The sequence below is a fragment of the Diospyros lotus genome, chromosome 2 (genome assembly GCF_014633365.1).
Source record: "Diospyros lotus cultivar Yz01 chromosome 2, ASM1463336v1, whole genome shotgun sequence".
NCBI classification, from domain to species: domain Eukaryota; kingdom Viridiplantae; phylum Streptophyta; class Magnoliopsida; order Ericales; family Ebenaceae; genus Diospyros; species Diospyros lotus.
The window spans coordinates 5,978,167-5,998,698 of record NC_068339.1 but is presented as its reverse complement, the minus strand read 5'-3'; the positions used below and the strand labels follow the sequence as shown (position 1 = coordinate 5,998,698).

At 30.3% G+C, this 20,532-nt stretch overlaps 2 protein-coding genes across 4 annotated transcripts; both read left to right on the top strand.

The window, feature by feature from the left end:
• Positions 1-313: 313 nt before the first annotated feature.
• On the top strand, positions 314-20,072 carry LOC127795715 (uncharacterized). 3 transcript variants are annotated; one of them, XR_008021852.1, is made up of 6 exons: positions 314-479; positions 587-817; positions 1,102-1,410; positions 1,638-1,799; positions 2,725-3,141; positions 19,994-20,072. XR_008021852.1 is itself a non-coding variant. In XM_052327573.1 (6 exons), the coding sequence occupies exons 1-6, from the start codon at positions 450-452 to the stop codon at positions 3,007-3,009; spliced, it is 924 nt and encodes a 307-aa protein (XP_052183533.1). In that variant the 5' UTR covers positions 314-449; the 3' UTR covers positions 3,010-3,188. The 3 variants fall into 3 exon arrangements, 2 of the variants coding, with proteins under 2 accessions (XP_052183533.1, XP_052183532.1); XM_052327573.1 differs by lacking the exon at positions 19,994-20,072 and having other exon boundaries at positions 2,725-2,808; positions 2,902-3,188; XM_052327572.1 differs by lacking the exon at positions 19,994-20,072 and having other exon boundaries at positions 2,725-3,188.
• On the top strand, positions 17,125-19,990 carry LOC127795716 (uncharacterized). The gene is made up of 6 exons (XM_052327574.1): positions 17,125-17,274; positions 17,382-17,609; positions 17,894-18,205; positions 18,433-18,594; positions 19,561-19,644; positions 19,754-19,990. Exons 1-6 carry the CDS (start codon positions 17,239-17,241, stop codon positions 19,859-19,861), a joined length of 930 nt encoding a protein of 309 aa, XP_052183534.1. The 5' UTR covers positions 17,125-17,238; the 3' UTR covers positions 19,862-19,990.
• Positions 20,073-20,532: the final 460 nt, after the last annotated feature.

Sequence of the window (20,532 nt, the reverse complement as noted above, 5' to 3'; positions counted from 1 at the left end):
TATATGTATATATGGTGCGGGAGAGTGTGTGAGTGTCTATATATATATATGATGTATGTATTTGTGTATGTATATGTATATATAGTGCGGGAGAAAAAAAAAGAGATGAGGTGGTGGTCAAAGGAGGTAATGGGTTAGGGGTTAAAATGAAAATTTGAAAATTAATGCATAATTTTACATGGAGTGGGCTGTGAAGAGTAATTTATCGGGCTACCAATAGAATTTTCATCACTGAAAGGATGACGGGGAAGGATAAAATGACTATTTTGCCCCTATAAACTATACAAAGATCAAAATACCCTCGTTATTACAAAACAAGCGGCTCCCTCGTATCGGGACGAAATATATTGTTTATATATGGTCCAAACCATATAGAATTTCCCAGAAGCAGGAAAACCTGAATCGAAGTCCCGAGTCTGCCGTCTGCCTGTACCGATCGCGATCTGGAAATGGGAAAGCAGCGCGTAAAGTACTCTGTGGTAATCTTCCATTTTCTCTCTGTCCAACCACACACACACACACACACATGCTGTGCAGTGTTTCATCGGGTCGGCTGACTTGACTAGTCGTTGAGTGATGCGATCAGGTGGACACGTTCGCCGACTCGCCGTTTAAGGGAAATCCGGCGGCGGTTTGTTTCTTGAAGGAGGAGAAAGACGACGAGTGGCTGCAAGCAGTCGCCGCTGAGTTCAACATCTCCGAGACCTGTTACTTGACTCGTATTGCTCATCCCGATGAGTCGTCGGTGGTTCGTAACTCGCTGGGAGCAGCTACGACCCCTCGGTTCCGGCTCCGATGGTTCACTCCTGTCGCCGAGGTCGGTTCAATTCCTTTCCAAGATTGAAAAAGAAATAATGGCTTCTTCCTGAATGATCCTCCGTCAACAATCCTAAACCTGTACTTAGAATTGTGCAATCTCCGTTTTCCTCCGAATTTGATGCATTGATTTCGGATTTTTAGTTGCTTTTCCTTTCAGCCTACTCTGGATGCAGTTTCTGTAACTGTTGTTTACCTTTTATCACTAAATGCTGCGTAAATCGGTATTTACCTTTTGGTTGGCGAGTATTTGAATCTGAAGATGAAATTAATGCCTGTTTACAGGTTACCCTCTGTGGTCATGCAACCCTAGCAGCTTCACACTTTCTATTCACATCCGGCTTGGTTGATGCTGATAGAATCGAGTTTCTGACGCTATCCGGAGTTTTGACTGCTAAAAGAGTTCGAGAAACCAGAGAAACAAGTTCTCTGAAATTGGAGACCAGTGAAGCCCAAGATTACTTTTCAATAGAGTTGGATTTTCCAATAGTTCAACTTACTGAATCTGACCCTGCCGAGGTCCCATCAATTTCTAAAGCCTTGAGTGGTGCTTCCATAATTGACTTAAAGAGGACAACTACTGACAACCTCTTTGTATGTATGCCTCTTGCCAGTGCACTCTTTATAGCATTTGATGATAATAGCTGAATGGTGTCTACGAATGATTCTGCTGTTTAGAATTTAGTAATGGAACAGATTCTGATGCTACGTAATTTGGAGTTCATTTTATTTGGAGTCAGAGATGGAATAACACCCTGAGCTATTTTATTGATGTTCATTATGTACTTGGAAGGAATTAACCTTTAAATGCATTTTGGCAGGTTTTACTACCATCAGGAGAGGCTGTAGCACATCTACAGCCCCAAATTGATCAAATACAACAATGTAGTGGGGAAGGACTAATTATTACAGGGCTAGCCCCCCCCGGATCTGGATTTGACTTTTTTAGTCGCTACTTCGCCCCAAAATTCGGGATTAGAGAGGTAATATCTTGGCATTTTGTCTCAAGCTACCTCGTGGTTGAAATCAATTACTTTTATCCTTCTATGTGTGTCTTGATTTGGGGGTATGTGATTAGAGTTGTAGCTTGTGCTATGCACATACAAGAAAAAAAAATTATATTTCAAATGAAAGCTCACCTTCAAGTGGTGCTACTTGGCTGTAGTTTACTTCTTGTTTTTAAGGGAACCTTTATATGAGATTGAGTGTTGGTGCAATGCGAAGGTTGCTCTTGCTCAATTTTGACTTGGATGTCATAGGTCCGAGTGAAGAAATAACTATTTGTTTCTTGTGTGTGTGTGTTTAATCTGAACCTGAGCTTTAAACACCAAACTGGGGGTTTGCTTATATAATAGAATAGATGTAATGGAAGAGATCAGAAACTGATATATTAGTTCATCCGTAGTTGATATTTTTGGAAAGCCCAATTCATTAAACCTTCGCACGTCCAGTTGAAACAAGCTATCGTCCCCCATTTTGACTGCCTTTTTTCTCTTTTCACTTATTTTAGACTTATCATTTTTTAAACATGCCAAATTTGAAAAAGAGAGCAAGGCTTATTTGCAGCAGTAAGGTTGCTTCTTTTGTTGGAAGATCATGGGTTGGAGTAGAAAGTCTTTTTACAAATAAAGGGTAAGACGGTGTACAAAAATAACCCCCTCTGAACTCTCTTAAAGCAAGAAATGTGACGCATCGGGATGCCGTATATCAATTTTGAAGAAAAACTTCACAAATTGGTTAATTTTTATAATCCTCAATCTCAAGGGATTAAAAATATTTGCATCACTTCTCAGTAGCTGTTTCTGCATATTCATTGTTGCTGGATGAGTAGTGGCTACACAAGGGATAAAAAACTCCCATTAACAAAGTTTATTGCTTCCTTATATTATACTTGCTGTTATCTTTCAGGATCCTGTTTGTGGGAGCGCACATTGTGCCTTGGCAGCCTACTGGTCTAAAAAGTTGGGAAAATGTGATTTTGTTGCCTATGCAGTAATCTCTCTCTCTCTCTCTCTCTCTCTCACACACACACACACACACACAAAAGTTTGTAAATTCCTCAATCGTAGCGTTTGCTTGATTCAGGCATCACCAAGAGGCGGAACAGTAACCATCCATTTAGATGAGAAGAGCCAGAGAGTACTGCTCAGGGGGAAGGCCTTCACTGTAATGGAAGGTTTTCTTTTGGTTTAGTTTAGTGTTGCCACATCTTTGATTACACAACTTAATTGATGGGTGGGAGACTTCCTCTAATTTTGATTAATGCTCCTTTGTACTTGGACGCTCCTATTTGAAATGACTGTACGCTATTTGTTTCCTTTCTACCTGTTCCAACTGTTTTATTTTGTGATGGAATGATTATTTACCAAAAAGCCTGAATTCAACAATAGCTCTGGATTGTTTCGGGTGGCTTGACAAAATTTTATATTTTCTAGTTTAATTTTCAGTTTTTATTTTCAATTTTTTGTGTTTAAGTTTTCATTTTTGTTTAAAGAATAAAAACTCTTAACTCTTAACCATCCATGTTTTCGTTTTAAAGCTCTGTTTGGTTCATACATTTCGAGCTTATGTGATGCTATTGAGAAAAAAGATGGAAGACAATAAGTGCTCAGTTGAATTGACGTATTATTTTTTAACCTTATATCTTGCCATTAGCAATTTTATTTCTAGTACAGACAATGAGCTGAATTCATTTTATTTGTAGTGGAGAGAGACAATTGGCTAAAATTCGGCTTGGCTTACTATATCTTGCAAGATTTCTTTTTTTTTTTTTAGAAGAAATGAGATACAAAAGACCCCAAAGTTTGCTAGATTTATTATGATGCACTTAGTTGACGTGGGCATGGCTTTCAATGTATTATTCAAACTTGTGATCTTGTATCATTATGTTTAATAATTTAAATTATTGTGACTTGACCTATAGTTTGTTTAAATTTTACTTTATTTTATCTGTTTCACCATCTAATTAAAAAAAAAAGTGAGAGAGAAAGGTGAATGTATTTTCGTATCATAATAGTCAAATATAATTGTTCGTTATTTTTGTTGGGCATTAATAATTTTAAACAAAATCATAGTTTAGATACCTTTATATAAAAGATATTTTTTTATATATATATTTTTTTAAAGGTCAAGAAAAAATTTGATAACGCCTTGGATATAAACATTGTAAACAATCATATCGAAACATAAGTGTTAAAGTAAGAAAATTTGGAAAAAGAAGTTAATTTTTAAAGTACTAGATTTTAGACTACTAGTTGTTAAACTATTAATTGGGGTTTATTTTTTTAATTATTTTTGTAGTTTTCTAGCAAGTCAATTCAAACTTTTTATTTCTTTTATAGGAGTAAATTAATTATTTTATTTTTCCAGTGTAGGCAAGATAGAATTAAGCTGAAATTATACCTACCAACGATAAATCACTTTTTATTAATGGTTTAAATTAAATCACTTTTCATCCAATAACTGAGATAAGATCTTATACTATTTTTGTGTCATGTCTTGGGTAGAGTGTGGAAGAAATAAGAATACCATTAATTATTTAGATTAAATCACTTTTCATCTAATGGTTAAGATGAGATCTTGCTTTATTTTTGTGTCATGCCTTGGGTAGGGTGTGAAAGAAATAAGAATATCATTAACGGTTTAAATTAAATAACTTTTCATCCAATTGTTGAGATGAGATCTTGCTTTATTTTTGTGTCATGTTTTAAGTATAGTGTGGAAAGATACGGATGTCATACTTTATTAATGACAAGTAAATTACATAAAGAAAATGAAATTATTTAAAATAAACATACTTTATTAATGAGAAGTCAATTATAAAAAGAAAAGTGGATAAGATATCCCTAATATTACATCATAAATAATGGGTGAATAATAATTATTCACTATTATTATTACTATGTAACTCCCACAAATGTTCAATTAATGTATTACAGAGTGAAAGATAAGCTTCCTTATCTTTGATTTGCTTATGTCGAGCAATAAATTGTTGAAATCGGGTCGTTTAATCTACCACTATATCAACTTCAGGGGTCAATGCTTCCCTCTAATTTGAGATGTCTACTGCACATCATGTTCATCCTCAATGATCATATTATGCATTATGATGCATGCAAACATTATATCATGCAATACATGTTTATTCCATAAACGTGCTGCTCCCTTGATTATTGCAATTCGTTACTGAAGAACTCCAGATACGCGTTTTACGTCCTTTCTGCATGTTTATTGTTTCATCTAATTTTTTTTTTTTTTTTTACCCCTGGGATCATGAATAGTTTGTACAAAAATAGACCATTTAGGATATATACCATCGACTAAGTAATTACCCATGTTGTACTCTTTTTCTTGAATGACATAATATGCCGGATAAGTTATACCTTGAGCGAAGTTTGCGAATAAATGAGATGCCTCCAACACATTAATGTCATTGTTGGAACCAGGCAACCCAAAATATGCATGATATATCCAAAAATCATAATCAGCAAGAGCCTCAAGAATAATAGTTGGAGATCCACTACGTCCACTATACTGTCATGCCCAAACCGTTGGAAAATTTTTTCAACTCCAATGCATATAGTTTAGACTCCCTAACATTCCTGGAAAACCACATTTCTCACCTATTTGGAGCAACCTTACAACATCATTAGTGTTAGGTGATCTTAGGTAACGCCCTCTAAATACCTCAACAATAGCTCAACAAAATCTCTTAATGCTTTGAATTGTTGTAGACTCTCTAATTTTAATGTACTCATTAGTAGAATCAGTTGGTGCTTCGTATGCTAGCATTCGGAACACAACTATTATTTTTTGCAAACTAGACAATCCAAGTTTGTCGAATCCATCACGTCGTTGTACAAAATAGTTATCACGACTTTCAACGGCGTCAACAATACGCACGAATAAACTTTGACCCATTCGAAATCGTTTACGGAACATTGATTTAGTGTACCGTGGGTTCTCTGAAAAATAGTCAGCCTAGATATTACGTTCAGCATCTACTTGCCCACGATAAATCACTCTATGACCAGGAATTGAGCCTCCATGACTTGCTTGGTTGTTGTCTTCTTGATTGAGATAAGTTATAACGAGATTGTCGTTAGCATACGCATTCATTAATGCTCATTATTGTGCATTAAACGCTCGGATTTGTGTATAAATTACTATAGCTAGATCAAATTCATCTTTAGGATTTGAGGACAAAGATGAAGATGAAGAGGACATATGAGATAGACCGACTTTAAAACTCATTTGGAAGATAAATGCCAAATGGATTCTTTTCACTTTTGTGGAAGGTTGATGATGAAATAGATGGTAGTGTATTGTCTTTTATAATAGAAAAAAATTTAATGAAAGGTAGGTTATCATATATTAGATAAAAGTTAGTGTAATGTAGTAAAGTTAGTTGTGAAATAAATGGGAAAAAAAATCTTTATATATATAAAAGTATGATAGTTTTGAAAAAAGAAATTTCCCCCAAAAACTTGCATTAATGATTTGTAATTAATATTTATTACATTAATAATTTACATTTTATAATTTGCATTAATAATTTAAATCTTTCAATTGCTTTGAAATAATAAGTAGTAATAAAATTTTCCTCCAAAACTTGAATTAATGATTTGCATTTAGTACTTATTGCATTAATAATTTACATTTTGTAATTTGCATTAATAATTTAAATATTTCAATTGTTTTGAAATAATATGTACTAATTATTGTAAAATTAATAATAAATTTTAAATACACGAGTTTTTCAATGCTAATAATGGGTTTTCCAATACATTATGAAGTGAATATTAAGTATTTAATTAATCTATCAATCAATTAAAAATAAATACTATTTATGAGGAATATAAATAGACACTTAAACTATTAATTAAGTCACAAAAAATTATTCATTTATATAAAATTCTATCTTTATATAATATAATATAAATATTATATATTATAGTAGAATAGTATAATATATAGTAAAATAGTATGCAAATATTTATTTCCTCAAAAAATTTGCCAAACTATTTTTTACATCTAAAATTTATATTAAACTTGCATGAATTTTTCAATGCTATTAATTAATCAAAAATAAATATTTTATGTTAGATCTTCTCATTAATTAATTCGTCAATCAATTAAAAATAAATATTATTTATAAGAAATATGAATAAACACTTAAACTATTAACTATGTTACGAAAAATTATTCATTAAATAAAATCTTATCTTTGTATAATATAATCTTTATCTTTATATATATAAAAGTAGGATAATCTTGAAAAAAAAAAATTCCCTCAAAACTTGCATTAATGATTTGTAATTAATATTTATTGCATTATATTATCTTTGTATAATATAATAATATATAATATATTATATTAAAGTATAATAGTTTATAAATTTTTGTTCCCTCCAAAAATCTGTCAAGCTATTTTTTGCTTCTAAAATTTGTATTAAATTTACATGGGTTTTATGAGAAATATTAATAGACAACTTAAACTATTAATTAAATTATAAAAAATTATTCATTTATTTAAAATATAATCTTTATAACTTTATTCTATATATATTTATATAATATTAAAATATGATAGTCAAACAAAGTATTTTACCAAGTGTCAATCAATGGTGAATTTTTTCCCTCAAAAACTTACATTAAATTGAAGGTAGTGATTAATTAATTATTAATTGCTTTAATAATTATATTATAGTCTTGAAAATGTGATATCTTAACAAATTCATAAAAAATCATTTAAGGTTGTCAAATTCTTATTTTTACTAAAATAAATATTATAGTTTTTCAATTTTAATTAATATTTAAGGTATCACATTTTTAAGACTATGGAAGAAATCAAAATTTTTATTTTTAAAATTTTGTTATTATTGAAAAAACTTATTCTTACTCATATTTAAGAGTTTTAATTTATATTTATAATTATAATATAATAAATAAAAAATAATGAACGTCTTTTAGTGAATATATTATAGATTTTATAATATTTATTTATAAATAAATATAATATAATGAATAAAAAAAATTATAAGTATTTTTGTCAAGTGACCTACTTAATGTATTAATTATTCTTTAACACATTAAATGGTAGTACATTGAATTAAAAGTGTTTTCCATTAGCATATTGAATAGCGAATAATTAATTAAACTTAAAATTTAATAAATAATTAAATATTACAAAAAAATTATAATTATCAATTCTATTAAAATTATTTAAAATAATAAGTTTATTTTTTTATTTTAAAATTAAATTCTTCCGTGTATCACACGGAGTCACCACTAGTATGTGAATAAAAGAAGATAAGAAAATTAGTTGAAATATTAAGTGAACAAAATATTTATGAAAAAAATAGTTTGTTTGATTTATAATATTAGTTGAAAAATTAGGTGGATAAACAATTAGTTTGATTAAATTTATGTGAAAATAATTAATTAAAAAATTAGTAAGAAAATTAATTAGAATAACATATTTTGTAAAAAAATTAAAAAAATTATGAGAGTAATTTTTAATTTTTTTATAAAATGTGACTAATTATTTTTAATTATATTATGTTTAGATAAATAAATAAATTAATATTTATTTATAGAATATTTTTTAAAAATTTTCTGTAATATCCCGAAAATTGAGAAATAAATTAATTTAGCGAATTTTTAAAAATTTTAGGGTGTAAGTGAAATAAGAAGAAAATGGAGGCATGGGTGTATGCGCAATTAAAGGAAATTAGGAGTGTTTAAATGTGAATAGCAGAAGTGACCGTAATTCACCTTAAATTTAATTAAGGACGCCTAATGGTTGAAGGTGGAAGCCAGCCCAGCTGGCCGTGCACGCGAAGGACCAACCAGGCGGATGTGTGTTTGAGCCTTGGGGGGGAGCTGTGCGCGGTTTGGGAAAATGGCTGATCTTTTTAATCAGCCTCAGGTGCCAAAACGGCGCCGTTTCATGTGAGGCGGTGGGCAGCATTTGGCTGCCACGCGACGCTTGCTGGGCCGCTCTCTTTTTGCCTTTTAAATTGCTAATTTTAGTGTGTGTTCGGGCAGTGGAGGTTGTGCATCAGAAGAGAAATAAATTTAAGAAGAAGAAGCAGTGTTGAGGAAGAAAATGGAAGGGAATTTGGGAGAAAAGAGAAGATTAAACTCCATTTAATCGCTGTTTAATTAGTCAGGCAAGCTCCTCTCCTCTCCCTCTTTGATTTCTTCTTCATTTTTAGTTGTTCTCAGTAATGACTTGGATATGATCAATGGTTGTGAGTGCAAAGTATAACAAGCTGTATATATATATGTAACATAGGTATTTATATAAACTATAGCACGCAGGGGTTGTTTTGCACTGAGTTTTAATCTATTTAATTGTGTTTTGGGTATACCTTGGATTGGAAGGTGGTTCACTGTGTGTGTGATTGAGGGTTATGATGCAGAAATTGGCTTTTGGGCGTGTTTTCTGGGTGTGCATATCACCGCGCGTAAGTTTATACATATATATATATATGTTCAGGTGCACAGTGAGTGTTGAATATGTGTGTGAGGAAGATTAAGTGGCCTTTGGCCGTGAGTTGCTGTGTGCGTGTGTATGTTCACTGGGGAAGCTTAAGATAATTAATGGGTGTGTTCATTAGGTGTGTTCGTGAGGGGAGAAATTGAAGTGATATATTTATATATATGTATATATAATGTTGAAAGATGAACTTGGAGGCAGCAACACGTCCATGTGCTCTTGGAAGTGCTTAAATATATTTATATATATATGTATATATTTATGTAAATGTTGCTTAAAGATTATAAGTATAATTTGAGTTATCTAAATAAGTAATAATAGTAATAGGAATGATTTAATTTAAAATAAATATGAGATTTATTGGGATTTTATTTACGATGTGCCTATGTGAGATTTTAGACGGTTAAATTTAATTAATGCGAGCTACGAGTTTTATTAATCGCTATTAAACGTTTTACTTCGCAGCGGGAGTGCAAGGAAGAGAAGAAACGACTGTGTAAATGCAAGCTCTTAACCCTCTCTTCCTAATCTTTACTTCCCGTGAAAGACCCCGTGATTTCCTGTACTTTATCCTCTCGCTTACTTTAATTCGGCACCTAACTTTATTTGTTAAATTATTGTTCATTTGTTTTAATTTAATTCCGAGACTTCTAGAGTTTTGTTTGTTGTGAGCTTATGGGGGTTTGTACCGCCCCCACTCCTTTCGGGAATGATGCTGAACCAGTTTGGGGACTAGGTTCCTAGACATGAGGGTTTATTTACGATTTTATTGGGTTTACTTACAGTTTTTCTCAGATTTATTTATGGTTCGGTTAGAGCTATCGAGCAGTAGGGCAGGGGTTGGCCGTTGGTGACGTTGGGGTAGACTATTGTACAGCCCTGATGTGGACCGTCGGGTGGACACCCCTAGTCACTGACCGTTGACCGGTGCCGGGCACTGCTGACTAGTTCTGCCGGTATGTGATTTACTGCATGATTAGATATCGTGTATTACTGTTCATGATTTGATATGCACATGAATTTGTATTTATTTATTTATCTTATGACCGCTGTGTTAGCGGGGTACCCATAGTGCATGTATGTCTTGAGCTTTGTTTCCGTTGCTCTCATCTTTGACTATGCATGCCAGGGTATTTCTGTCTCGCGTTTCATTATTTTTCCTTCCATAGGCGCTCCCATTCGGATAGTCCGGACAGTTAGGCTATCCGACGGGGGTGCTTACATTTTCTTTACACCAATTTGATTTTATAGATTGAAGACAAGACTAATTTAATATTAAACATTTTGATGCACCAAATTAGCGCTTGGTGTTCAATTTCAGCTCCCACTTTCTCTCTCCTCTGATGAAGCACAGTCGGTGTCGGGCCACTTTATCTATCCGCAAAGGAAAACAATTTCCTCACGACTCTGTACTAATTATTGTTTGAGTAATCTGTACTAATTATTTTTAAAATTTAACATAATTTTTTAATTTAAAATTTCACATAAACTATCTCAGTCATAAAAAAATTAAATAAATTAATCTCTTTTTTATTTTTTTTTTGGCCATTTCTTTTTGTCCGCCTATATCGCTATCATCCCACTACGCTATTTTTATTTGTTGTTGAAAAAATAAAATTAAATTAAATTAAGCAACAACAATCATCATTAATCGCCCTCGCTGGGACTCAATTACTATGATTGAGAGAATTCATTTGAAATCATTGGATTTTGATTTGAAATCCAATAGCCAAGTCTATGGAAAATATGAATGCCAATGCCCTCAAGAATGCAAATACACTTGGTGAGTCACTTGTCATCAACTTGGATTCTTGTCTTGTGCGGTTGTCTGCTACTGATATCTCCGATTTTAGTAAATAAAGTTAATTGTAAGTAAAAACTTTGTTTTACTACGTAAGAGAATAAATTGAACTCACAACTTATTGATGTGAATCTCGATTTATTGTAATTCAACCACTTAATTTGTGTCATAAGAGCATCACTTGTCATCAACTTCTACCGTAAGGTGGTGGGTTAAATTAAGGATAGCAATTGCAAGTGAAATTATGGAGAATCGAATCAAAACCAAATCGATCAACGCAGTTAAAAATCATTTAATTAGGTAATGGTTTGGTTTGAAAAAAATTAAACACTGTTTCAATGGATACGATTTGATTATAGTTTTCAGTCAATCTAAACCAAAACCCGAACCGAAATCGAACAAAATGTGTGAGTAACTAAACCGAATATACATATATATAATATATATTTATTTATTTAATATATTATATATACACATAATATATATTAACTAATGTATTTTTTTACAAGTATTTTAACTAATGCATTACAAATATATAAAATATTTAATATTTATAAAGTAATTAACAAATAAAAATAAAACATGATATTAAATTATTTTATTTTTATCAATCAAATAATTATTAATAAAAATAACTAATTAAATATTTAAAAAAATAAAACCTAGCAAGAGATGCCCCGCCTTCCTTTTGTTCCTAGTATGGATCAAAGTAAAAAAATTATGGTTAGAATCGAAACTGAATGTTTTGATTATGATTTTTAATTTTTAAAACTAATGAGTAGTGGTTTGGTTTTGATTTTAGTAGTTTAAGTTTGGTTTGATTATGATTTTGGTAAAAATCAAAATCAAATCAAACCATTACCAACCCTAAGTTAAATCTTCCAAGGAGGACAATCTTAATGGCTAAATTGATCCTTTTAGGATTAAGAAAGAAATTTTACATGTACCTATCATTTTTGTTCTCTATGCCTACATTGAAAAATATTTAAAGAAAAAAGTTATTTTCATCCTTACTTACAAGTCACTCGTCATCGTTGTCGCTTGCCCATCATAGTCAGTGGCCCAAGTTCCCATTGACAGTTGTAATGAACACGACTGCCATTAGCTCCTATCTCTCATCCATCATCGCACTTACTTTTCTTTTTCTCTTTCTCTCTCCTGCATCATTGTTACTAACGACCACAACGAATGCGGTCACCATCATCGTACCTGAACCCCAAGGTTTGAGGAGCTAGCATCTGAATACACCCGAACCCTAGGGTTTGGGTGTGATGATGGGCGATCGCGTTCCTCGCAGCCACCAAGGATGATGGGCAATATGGCCGCTAGTGGGAGCTTTGTAATGATAAGCGGCCATCAACGAGTGTGATGATGCGTGGCTGCATTCATCGTAGCTGTCGATGGGTGCAATGATGGGCGACCACTTTCCTTGCAACCATCGGCGATGATGGTTAGGTGCGATGATGGGTGATATAAGTGGAATGACTGTGTACAAGGGTATTTTTGAAAAATAATTATGCAATTGTAGAAGGTGGCTGTAGAAAGCAAAAGAAGTGAGTGCAAATAAAATTTTCTTTAAAAAATTATTAATGAGTTTTAGAGGTAATCATGTTAGCATAATGATTTTGGTGTCTTAAATCAATTATTAGTGATGAAGCTAAATTTAGAAATACATTTATGCTATTATTATTATTTTTTGTGATAACATCTTTTAGAAATAATATTATATAACTGATAAGTCATGCCAACAACTAAAATTTGTTTGAAACATAAAAACTTACGTTAGTGGAGCGTTTTGAATACACAAAATAAAAAAAAAGGAGTAAATTGCTCTCACCTTCTATATATGGTCTGAGTTTTTTTTGTTTAAACACTTATTATGATTTATTTTTTGAATAAAAAGGTCTTTGTACTTTTTATTTATTGTAAAGACACTCCTTTTATTAACTTTGAATACTAGTGGTGTTAATAAAAAATTAATTAAATTTAAATTACCTAAGTATTATTAAACTATCCATTTAATTATTTTTTTTGATTTATCACAAAATTTTATTAATAAAAACTGGCATGATATGAATTAGTATAACTGCTAAATTCACTTAATTGTAGGATTTAGATTAATTTTATTATTAAGTGATTTTAAGGTTTATATTTATGTATATTACTTTAATTTTTAATAATTAAAATTAAAATAGACTAAATTTAAAAAAATAAATTAAAAAATTACAATGATAAAATTAAAATAAAATAATTAATTTATTATAGAGTATAAACTTAAAAAAGTAACATGTAATTTACTCTAATGTTAAGATATCAAAATATTAAAAAAAGAGCAGCAAATGAACAGAAAGAAATGTATTTTTATTTTTATTTTAAATATTTTATTAAATTAATATCAACACAAATTATATTGTGATTTCTATCATTTATTTTGACATAAACTCACAGGATTAACAACATTTACTTAAAATTTAGTAATACTTTTATACAAACTATCAATTAATAATTTTAATTTTTAAAATATTGGTAATGCTTGAAAGTTGCAAATACTTTTACATAATAAAATATATTAATATTTTTTAAAAAATACTTAATAATTTAAATTTTAAAATTTATATTATTAATTTTAGGAATGTGTACAAGTACAACTAGGGTGGGTAGGAAATATCGTTACCGAAGTCGAAAAGTCCAGTGACGTTCAATTTAAAATGAAGGGAAATTCTATTCACAGCGAGGGTTTTAATCTTTGCAGTCTTTCCCGCCAAAATTTTTCATCATTTTTTAAAAATCCTATTTTACCCTTCTGTCACCCCACCATATCATCTTCCTTCCCTTTTTACTCTGCACAATCACTTCATCTCTCTTTCTCTCTCATTATACCAATTTTTTTCTCTCTCACACCCATCTCTCCATCTCTCTTTTCCAATGAGCACACACACAAATCTGTATATATATATACAAACACACACACAGATAATTTATTATAATAAAATAAAATTAAAAAAATATAAATAAATAAATTATTTTTAAATATATGTATTTTAAATAATTATAAATTAACTAATTATAATTTTTTTAACTAATTTTATATTTTAAATTATCGTGAGTTAAATTTTTGATACTCAAAAAAATTTAAAATTAGTTAATTTATCTTATTAAATTACTTAAAGATACATAAACTTAAAATTAGTTATTCAATTAACTAATTTAATAAGATATATATCTTTAAAAATTAGTTGAATTTATTTAAAGATATATGTATCTTTTTAAAAATAATTTATTAAATAAATTCAACTAATTTATTTTTAAAAAGAATTAACTAATTTAATTTATTTAAAGATAGATGTATCTTTTTAAAAGAATTAACTAATTTATTTATTAAATAAATTCAACTAATAAGATATATGTATCTTTTTAAAAAGAATTTATTTATTTATATTTTTTATTTTTTTATTTTATTTTATTATAATAAAAAAATTAATTAAAATTAAAAAAAATACTTCCCAAAAGCCAACTTTCGGAAACATTTTAATTGTAAAAAATAAATTAAAATTAGTTATTTTATTTTATTAAATTACTTAAAAATACATATATTTAAAATTAGTTATTTAATCAATTAATTTAATAAGATATATATCTTTAAAAATTAGTTGAATTTATTAAAAGATATATGTATCTTTTTAAAAATAATTTATTAAATAAATTCAACTAATTTATTTTTAAAAAGAATTAACTAATTTAGTTTATTTAAAGATAGATGTATCTTTTTAAAAGAATTAACTAATTTATTTATTAAATAAATTCAACTAATAAGATATATGTATCTTTTTAAAAAGAATTTTTTATTTTATTTTATTATAATAAAAAAATTAATTAAAATTAAAAAAAAAACTTCCAAAAGCCAATTTTCGGAAACAGTGGGTTCCCCGAAAGCTGGCTTTCAGGAAACATTTTAATTGTAAAAAATAAATTAAAATTACTTATTTTATTTTATTAAATTACTTAAAAATACATATATTTAAAATTAGTTATTCAATCAACTAATTTAATAAGATATATATCTTTTTAAAAATAATTTATTAAATAAATTCAACTAATTTATTTTTAAAAAGAATTAACTAATTTAATTTATTTAAAGATGGATGTATCTTTTTAAAAGAATTAACTAATTTATTTATTAAATAAATCCAACTAATAAGATATGTGTATCTTTTTAAAAAGAATTTATTTATTTGTATTTTTTTATTTTATTTTATTATAATAAAAAAATAATTAAAATAAAAAAAATTCCCCGAAAGCTGGCTTTCGAGGAACCTAGCATACCCCGACCTCCAGCTTTCGGGGAACATTGGGTTTCCTGAAAACTGGCTTTCAGTGAACAATTTGATAGTAAAAAAAAAATTGAAATTAGTTATTTTATTTTATTAAATTACTTAAAAATACATATATTTAAAATTAGTTATTCAATCAACTAATTAATTTTTATTTTATTTTATTTTAAAATAAAATAAAATAAAAATTAATTAGTTGATTGAATAACTAATTTTAAATATATGTATTTTTAAGTAATTTAATAAAATAAAATAAGTAATTTTAATTTATTTTTTACAATTAAAATGTTCCCTGAAAGCCAGCTTTCGGGGAACCCATTGTTTCCGAAAATTGGCTTTTGGAAGTTTTTTTTTTAATTTTAATTAATTTTTTTATTATAATAAAATAAAATAAAAAATAAAAAATATAAATAAATAAATTCTTTTTAAAAAAATACATATATCTTATTAGTTGAATTTATTTAATAAATAAATTAGTTATTTCTTTTAAAAAGATATATCTATCTTTAAATAAATTAAATTAGTTAATTCTTTTTAAAAATAAATTAGTTGAATTTATGTAATAAATTATTTTTAAAAAGATACATATATCTTTAAATAAATTCAACTAATTTTTAAAGATATATATCTTATTAAATTAGTTAATTGAATAACTAATTTTAAATATATGTATTTTTAAGTAATTTAATAAAATAAAATTACTAATTTTAATTTATTTTTTATAATTAAAAAGTTCCCTGAAAGCCAACTTTCGGGGAACCACTGTTTCCGAAAGTTGGCTTTTGGGAAGTTTTTTTTTTTAATTTTAATTTTTTTACTATAATAAAATAAAATAAAAAATAAAAAATATAAATAAATAAATTCTTTTTAAAAAGATACATATATCCTATTAGTTGAATTTATTTAATAAATAAATTAGTTAATTCTTTTAAAAAGATACATCTATCTTTAAATAAATTAAATTAGTTAATTCTTTTTAAAAATAAATTAGTTGAATTTATTTAATAAATTATTTTTAAAAAGATACATATATCTTTAAATAAATTCAACTAATTTTTAAAGATATATATCTTATTAAATTAGTTAATTGAATAACTAATTTTAAGTTTATGTATTTTTAAGTAATTTAATAAGATAAATTAACTAATTTTAAATTTTGTTGAGTATCAAAAATTTAACTCACGATAATTTAAAATTTAAAATTAGTTAAAAAATTTATAACTAGTTAATTTATAATTATTTAAAATATAGATATTTAAAAATAATTTATTTATTTATATTTTTTTAATTTTATTTTATTATAATAAATTATTTGTGTGTGTGTTTATATATATATATACAAATTTGTGTGTGTGCTCATTGAGAGAGAGAGATGAAGAGATGAGTGTGAGAGAGAAAAAAATAAGTATAATGAGAGAGAAAGAGAGATGGAGTGACTATACAGAGTAAAAAGAGAAAGAAGATGATATGGTGGGATGACAGAAGGGTAAAATAGGATTTTTGAAAAATGATAAAAAATTTTGGCGGGAAATACTGCGAAGAGTAAAACCCTCGCTGTGAATATAATTTCTCTAAAATGAAAGGATGATGGGAAGGATAAAATGACTATTTTGCCCCTGTAAACTATACAAAGATCGAAATACCCTTGTTATTACAAAACAGGCGGCTCCCTCGTATCGGGACGAAATATATTGTTTATATATGGTCCAAACCATATAGAATTTCCCGGAAGCAGGAAAACCTGAATCGAAGTCCCGAGTCTGCCGTCTGCTTGTACCGATCGCGATATGGAAATGGGAAAGAAGCGCGTAAAGTACTCTGTGGTAATCTTCCATTTTCTCTCTGTTCAACCACACACACACACACACACATGCTGTGCAGTGTTTCATCGGGTCGGCTGACTTGACTCGTCGTTGAGTGATGCGATCAGGTGGACGCGTTCGCCGACTCGCCGTTTAAGGGAAATCCGGCGGCGGTTTGTTTCTTGAAGGAGGAGAAAGACGACGAGTGGCTGCAAGCAGTCGCCGCTGAGTTCAACATCCCCGCGACCTGTTACTTGACTCGTACTCATCCCGATGAGTCGTCGGTGGTTCGTAACTCGCTGGGAGCAGCCACGACACCTCGGTTCCGGCTCCGATGGTTCACTCCTGTCCACGAGGTCGGTTCAATTCCTTTCCAAGATTGAAAAAGAAATAATGGCTTCTTCCTGAATGATCCTCCGTCAACAATCCTAAACCTGTACTTAGAATTGTGCAATATCCAGTTTCCTCCGAATTTGATGAATTGATTTCGGATTTTTACTTGCTTTTCCTTTCAACCTACTCTGGATGCAGTTTCTGTAACTGTTGTTTACCTTTTATCACTAAATGCTGCGTAAATCGGTATTTACCTTTTGGTTGGCGAGTATTTGAATCTGAAGATGAAATTCATGCCTGTTTACAGGTTACCCTCTGTGGTCATGCAACCCTAGCAGCTTCACACTTTCTATTCACATCCGGCTTGGTTGATGCTGATAGAATCGAGTTTCTGACGCTATCCGGAGTTTTGACTGCTAAAAGAGTTCGAGAAACCAGAGAAACAAGTTCCCTGAAATTGGAGACCAGTGAAGCCCAAGATTTCTTTTCAATAGAGTTGGATTTTCCAGTAGTTCAACTTACTGAATCTGACCCTGCTGAGGTCCCATCAATTTCTAAAGCCTTGAGTGGTGCTTCCATCATTGACTTAAAGAGGACAACTACAAACAACAACCTCTTTGTATGTATGCCTCTTGCCAGTGTACCCTTTATAGCATTTGATGATAATAGCTGAATGGTGTCTACGAATGATTCTGCTGTTTAGAATTTAGTAATGGAACAGATTCTGATGCTAAGTAATGAGGAGTTCATGTTATTTGGAGTCAAAGATGGAATAACACCCTGAGCTATTTTATTGATGTTCTTTTTGTACTTGAAAGGAATTAACCCTTAAATGCACTTTGGCAGGTTTTACTACAATCGGGAGAGGCTGTAGCACATCTACAGCCCCAAATTGATCAAATACAACGATGTAGTGGGAATGGAATAATTATTACAGGGCTTGCCCCCCCTGGATCTGGATTTGACTTTTTTAGTCGCTACTTCGCCCCAAAAATTGGGATTAGAGAGGTAATATCTTGACATTTTGTCTCGAGCTACCTCGTGGTTGAAATCAATTACTTTTATCCTTCTATGTGTGTTGATTTGGGGGTATGTGATTAGAGTTGTAGCTTGTGCTATGCACGTACAAGAAAAAAAAAAAAAAATTCAATTGAAAGCTCACCTTCAAGGGGTGCTAATTGGCAGCTGTAGTTTTTGTTTTTGTTTTTAATGGAACCTTTATATGAGAATGAGTGTTGGTGCAACGTGAAGGTTGCTCTTGCTCAATTTTGACTTGGAGGTGATAGGTCCGAGTCAAGATATAACTATTTGTTTCTTGCGTGTGTGTGTGTTTAATCTGAACCTGAGCTTTAAACACCAAACTGGGGCGTTTGCTTATATAATAGAATAGATGTAATGGAAGAGATCAGAAACTGATATATTAATTCATCATGATGTGCCTTTCATCAGTAGTTGAAATTTTTGAAAGCATAGACACACCATGCGAGTTCCAATTCATTAAACCTTCGCACGTCCAGTTGAAACAGGCTATAGTCCCCTATTTTGACTGCCTTTTTTCTCTTTTCACTTATTTTAGACTCATCATTTTTTAAACATGCTAAATTTGAAAAAGAGAGCAAGCCTTATTTGCAGCAGTAAGGTTGCTTCTTTTGTTGGAAGATCATGGGTTGGAGTGGAAAGTCTTTTTGCTAATAAAGGGTAAGACGTGTACAAAAATAATCCCCTCTGAACTCTCTTAAAGCAAGAAATGTGACACATGGGGATGCCGTATATCAATTTTGAAGAAAAACTTAACAAATCGGTTAATTTTTTTCAATCCTCGATTTCAAGGGATTAAAAATATTTGCAGCACATCTCAGTAGCTGTTTCTGCATATTCATTGTTGCTGGATGAGTAGTGGCTACACAAGGGATAAAAAACTCCCATTAACAAAGTTTATTGCTTCCTTATATTATACTTCTTGTTATCTTTCAGGATCCTGTTTGTGGGAGCGCACATTGTGCCTTGGCACCCTACTGGTCTAAAAAGCTGGGAAAATGTGATTTTGTTGCCAATGCAGTAATCTCTCTCTCTCTCACACACACACACACACACACACGCACGCACACACGCATACACGCACACAAAAGTTTGTAAATTCCTCAATTGTAGCTTTTGCTTGATTCAGGCATCACCTAGAGGCGGAACAGTAACCATCCATTTAGATGAAAAGAGCCAGAGAGTACTGCTCAGGGGGAAGGCCTTCACTGTAATGGAAGGTTTTCTTTTGGTTTAGTTTAGTGTTGCCACATCTTTGATTACACAACTTAATTGATGGGTGGGAGACTTCCTCTAATTTTGATTAATGCTCCTTTGTGCTTGGACGCTCCTATTTGAAATGACTGTACGCTATTTGTTTCCTTTATACCTGGTTCCAACTGTTTTATTTTGTGATGGAATGATTATTTACCAAAAAGCCTGAATACAACAATAGCTGTGGATTGTTTCGGGTGGCTTGATAAAATTTTCTATTTTTTATTTTAATTTTCAGTTTTTATTTTCAATTTTTTGTGTTAAAGTTTTCATTTTCGTTTAAAGAATAAAAACTCTTCTAACATATTTGACAAACTTCGTGCATTTGTTTTTAGTTGGTATTTTTTATTTTCTATTCTATCTTAACGTTATCAGCGACTTGCCGGCCTCTCCCCCGACGGTACCTTCACTCGCTGTTGTCTGCAATTAGGGGCAAAGGCCGAAGGCCCAAAGATTTTACATGTTCTCGCCCTCCTCTCACCAGCCCGAAGGAACCCTATTTGGATACGGTTTCCAACAACGTGAGCCATATGGTGGCCACATTTACCATATTCCTGACAGACAAAGGTCCCATGTTTTTGTTTTAAAGCTCTGTTTGGTCCGTACATTTTGAGCTTATGTGATGCTATTGAGAAAAAAGATGGAAGCCAATAA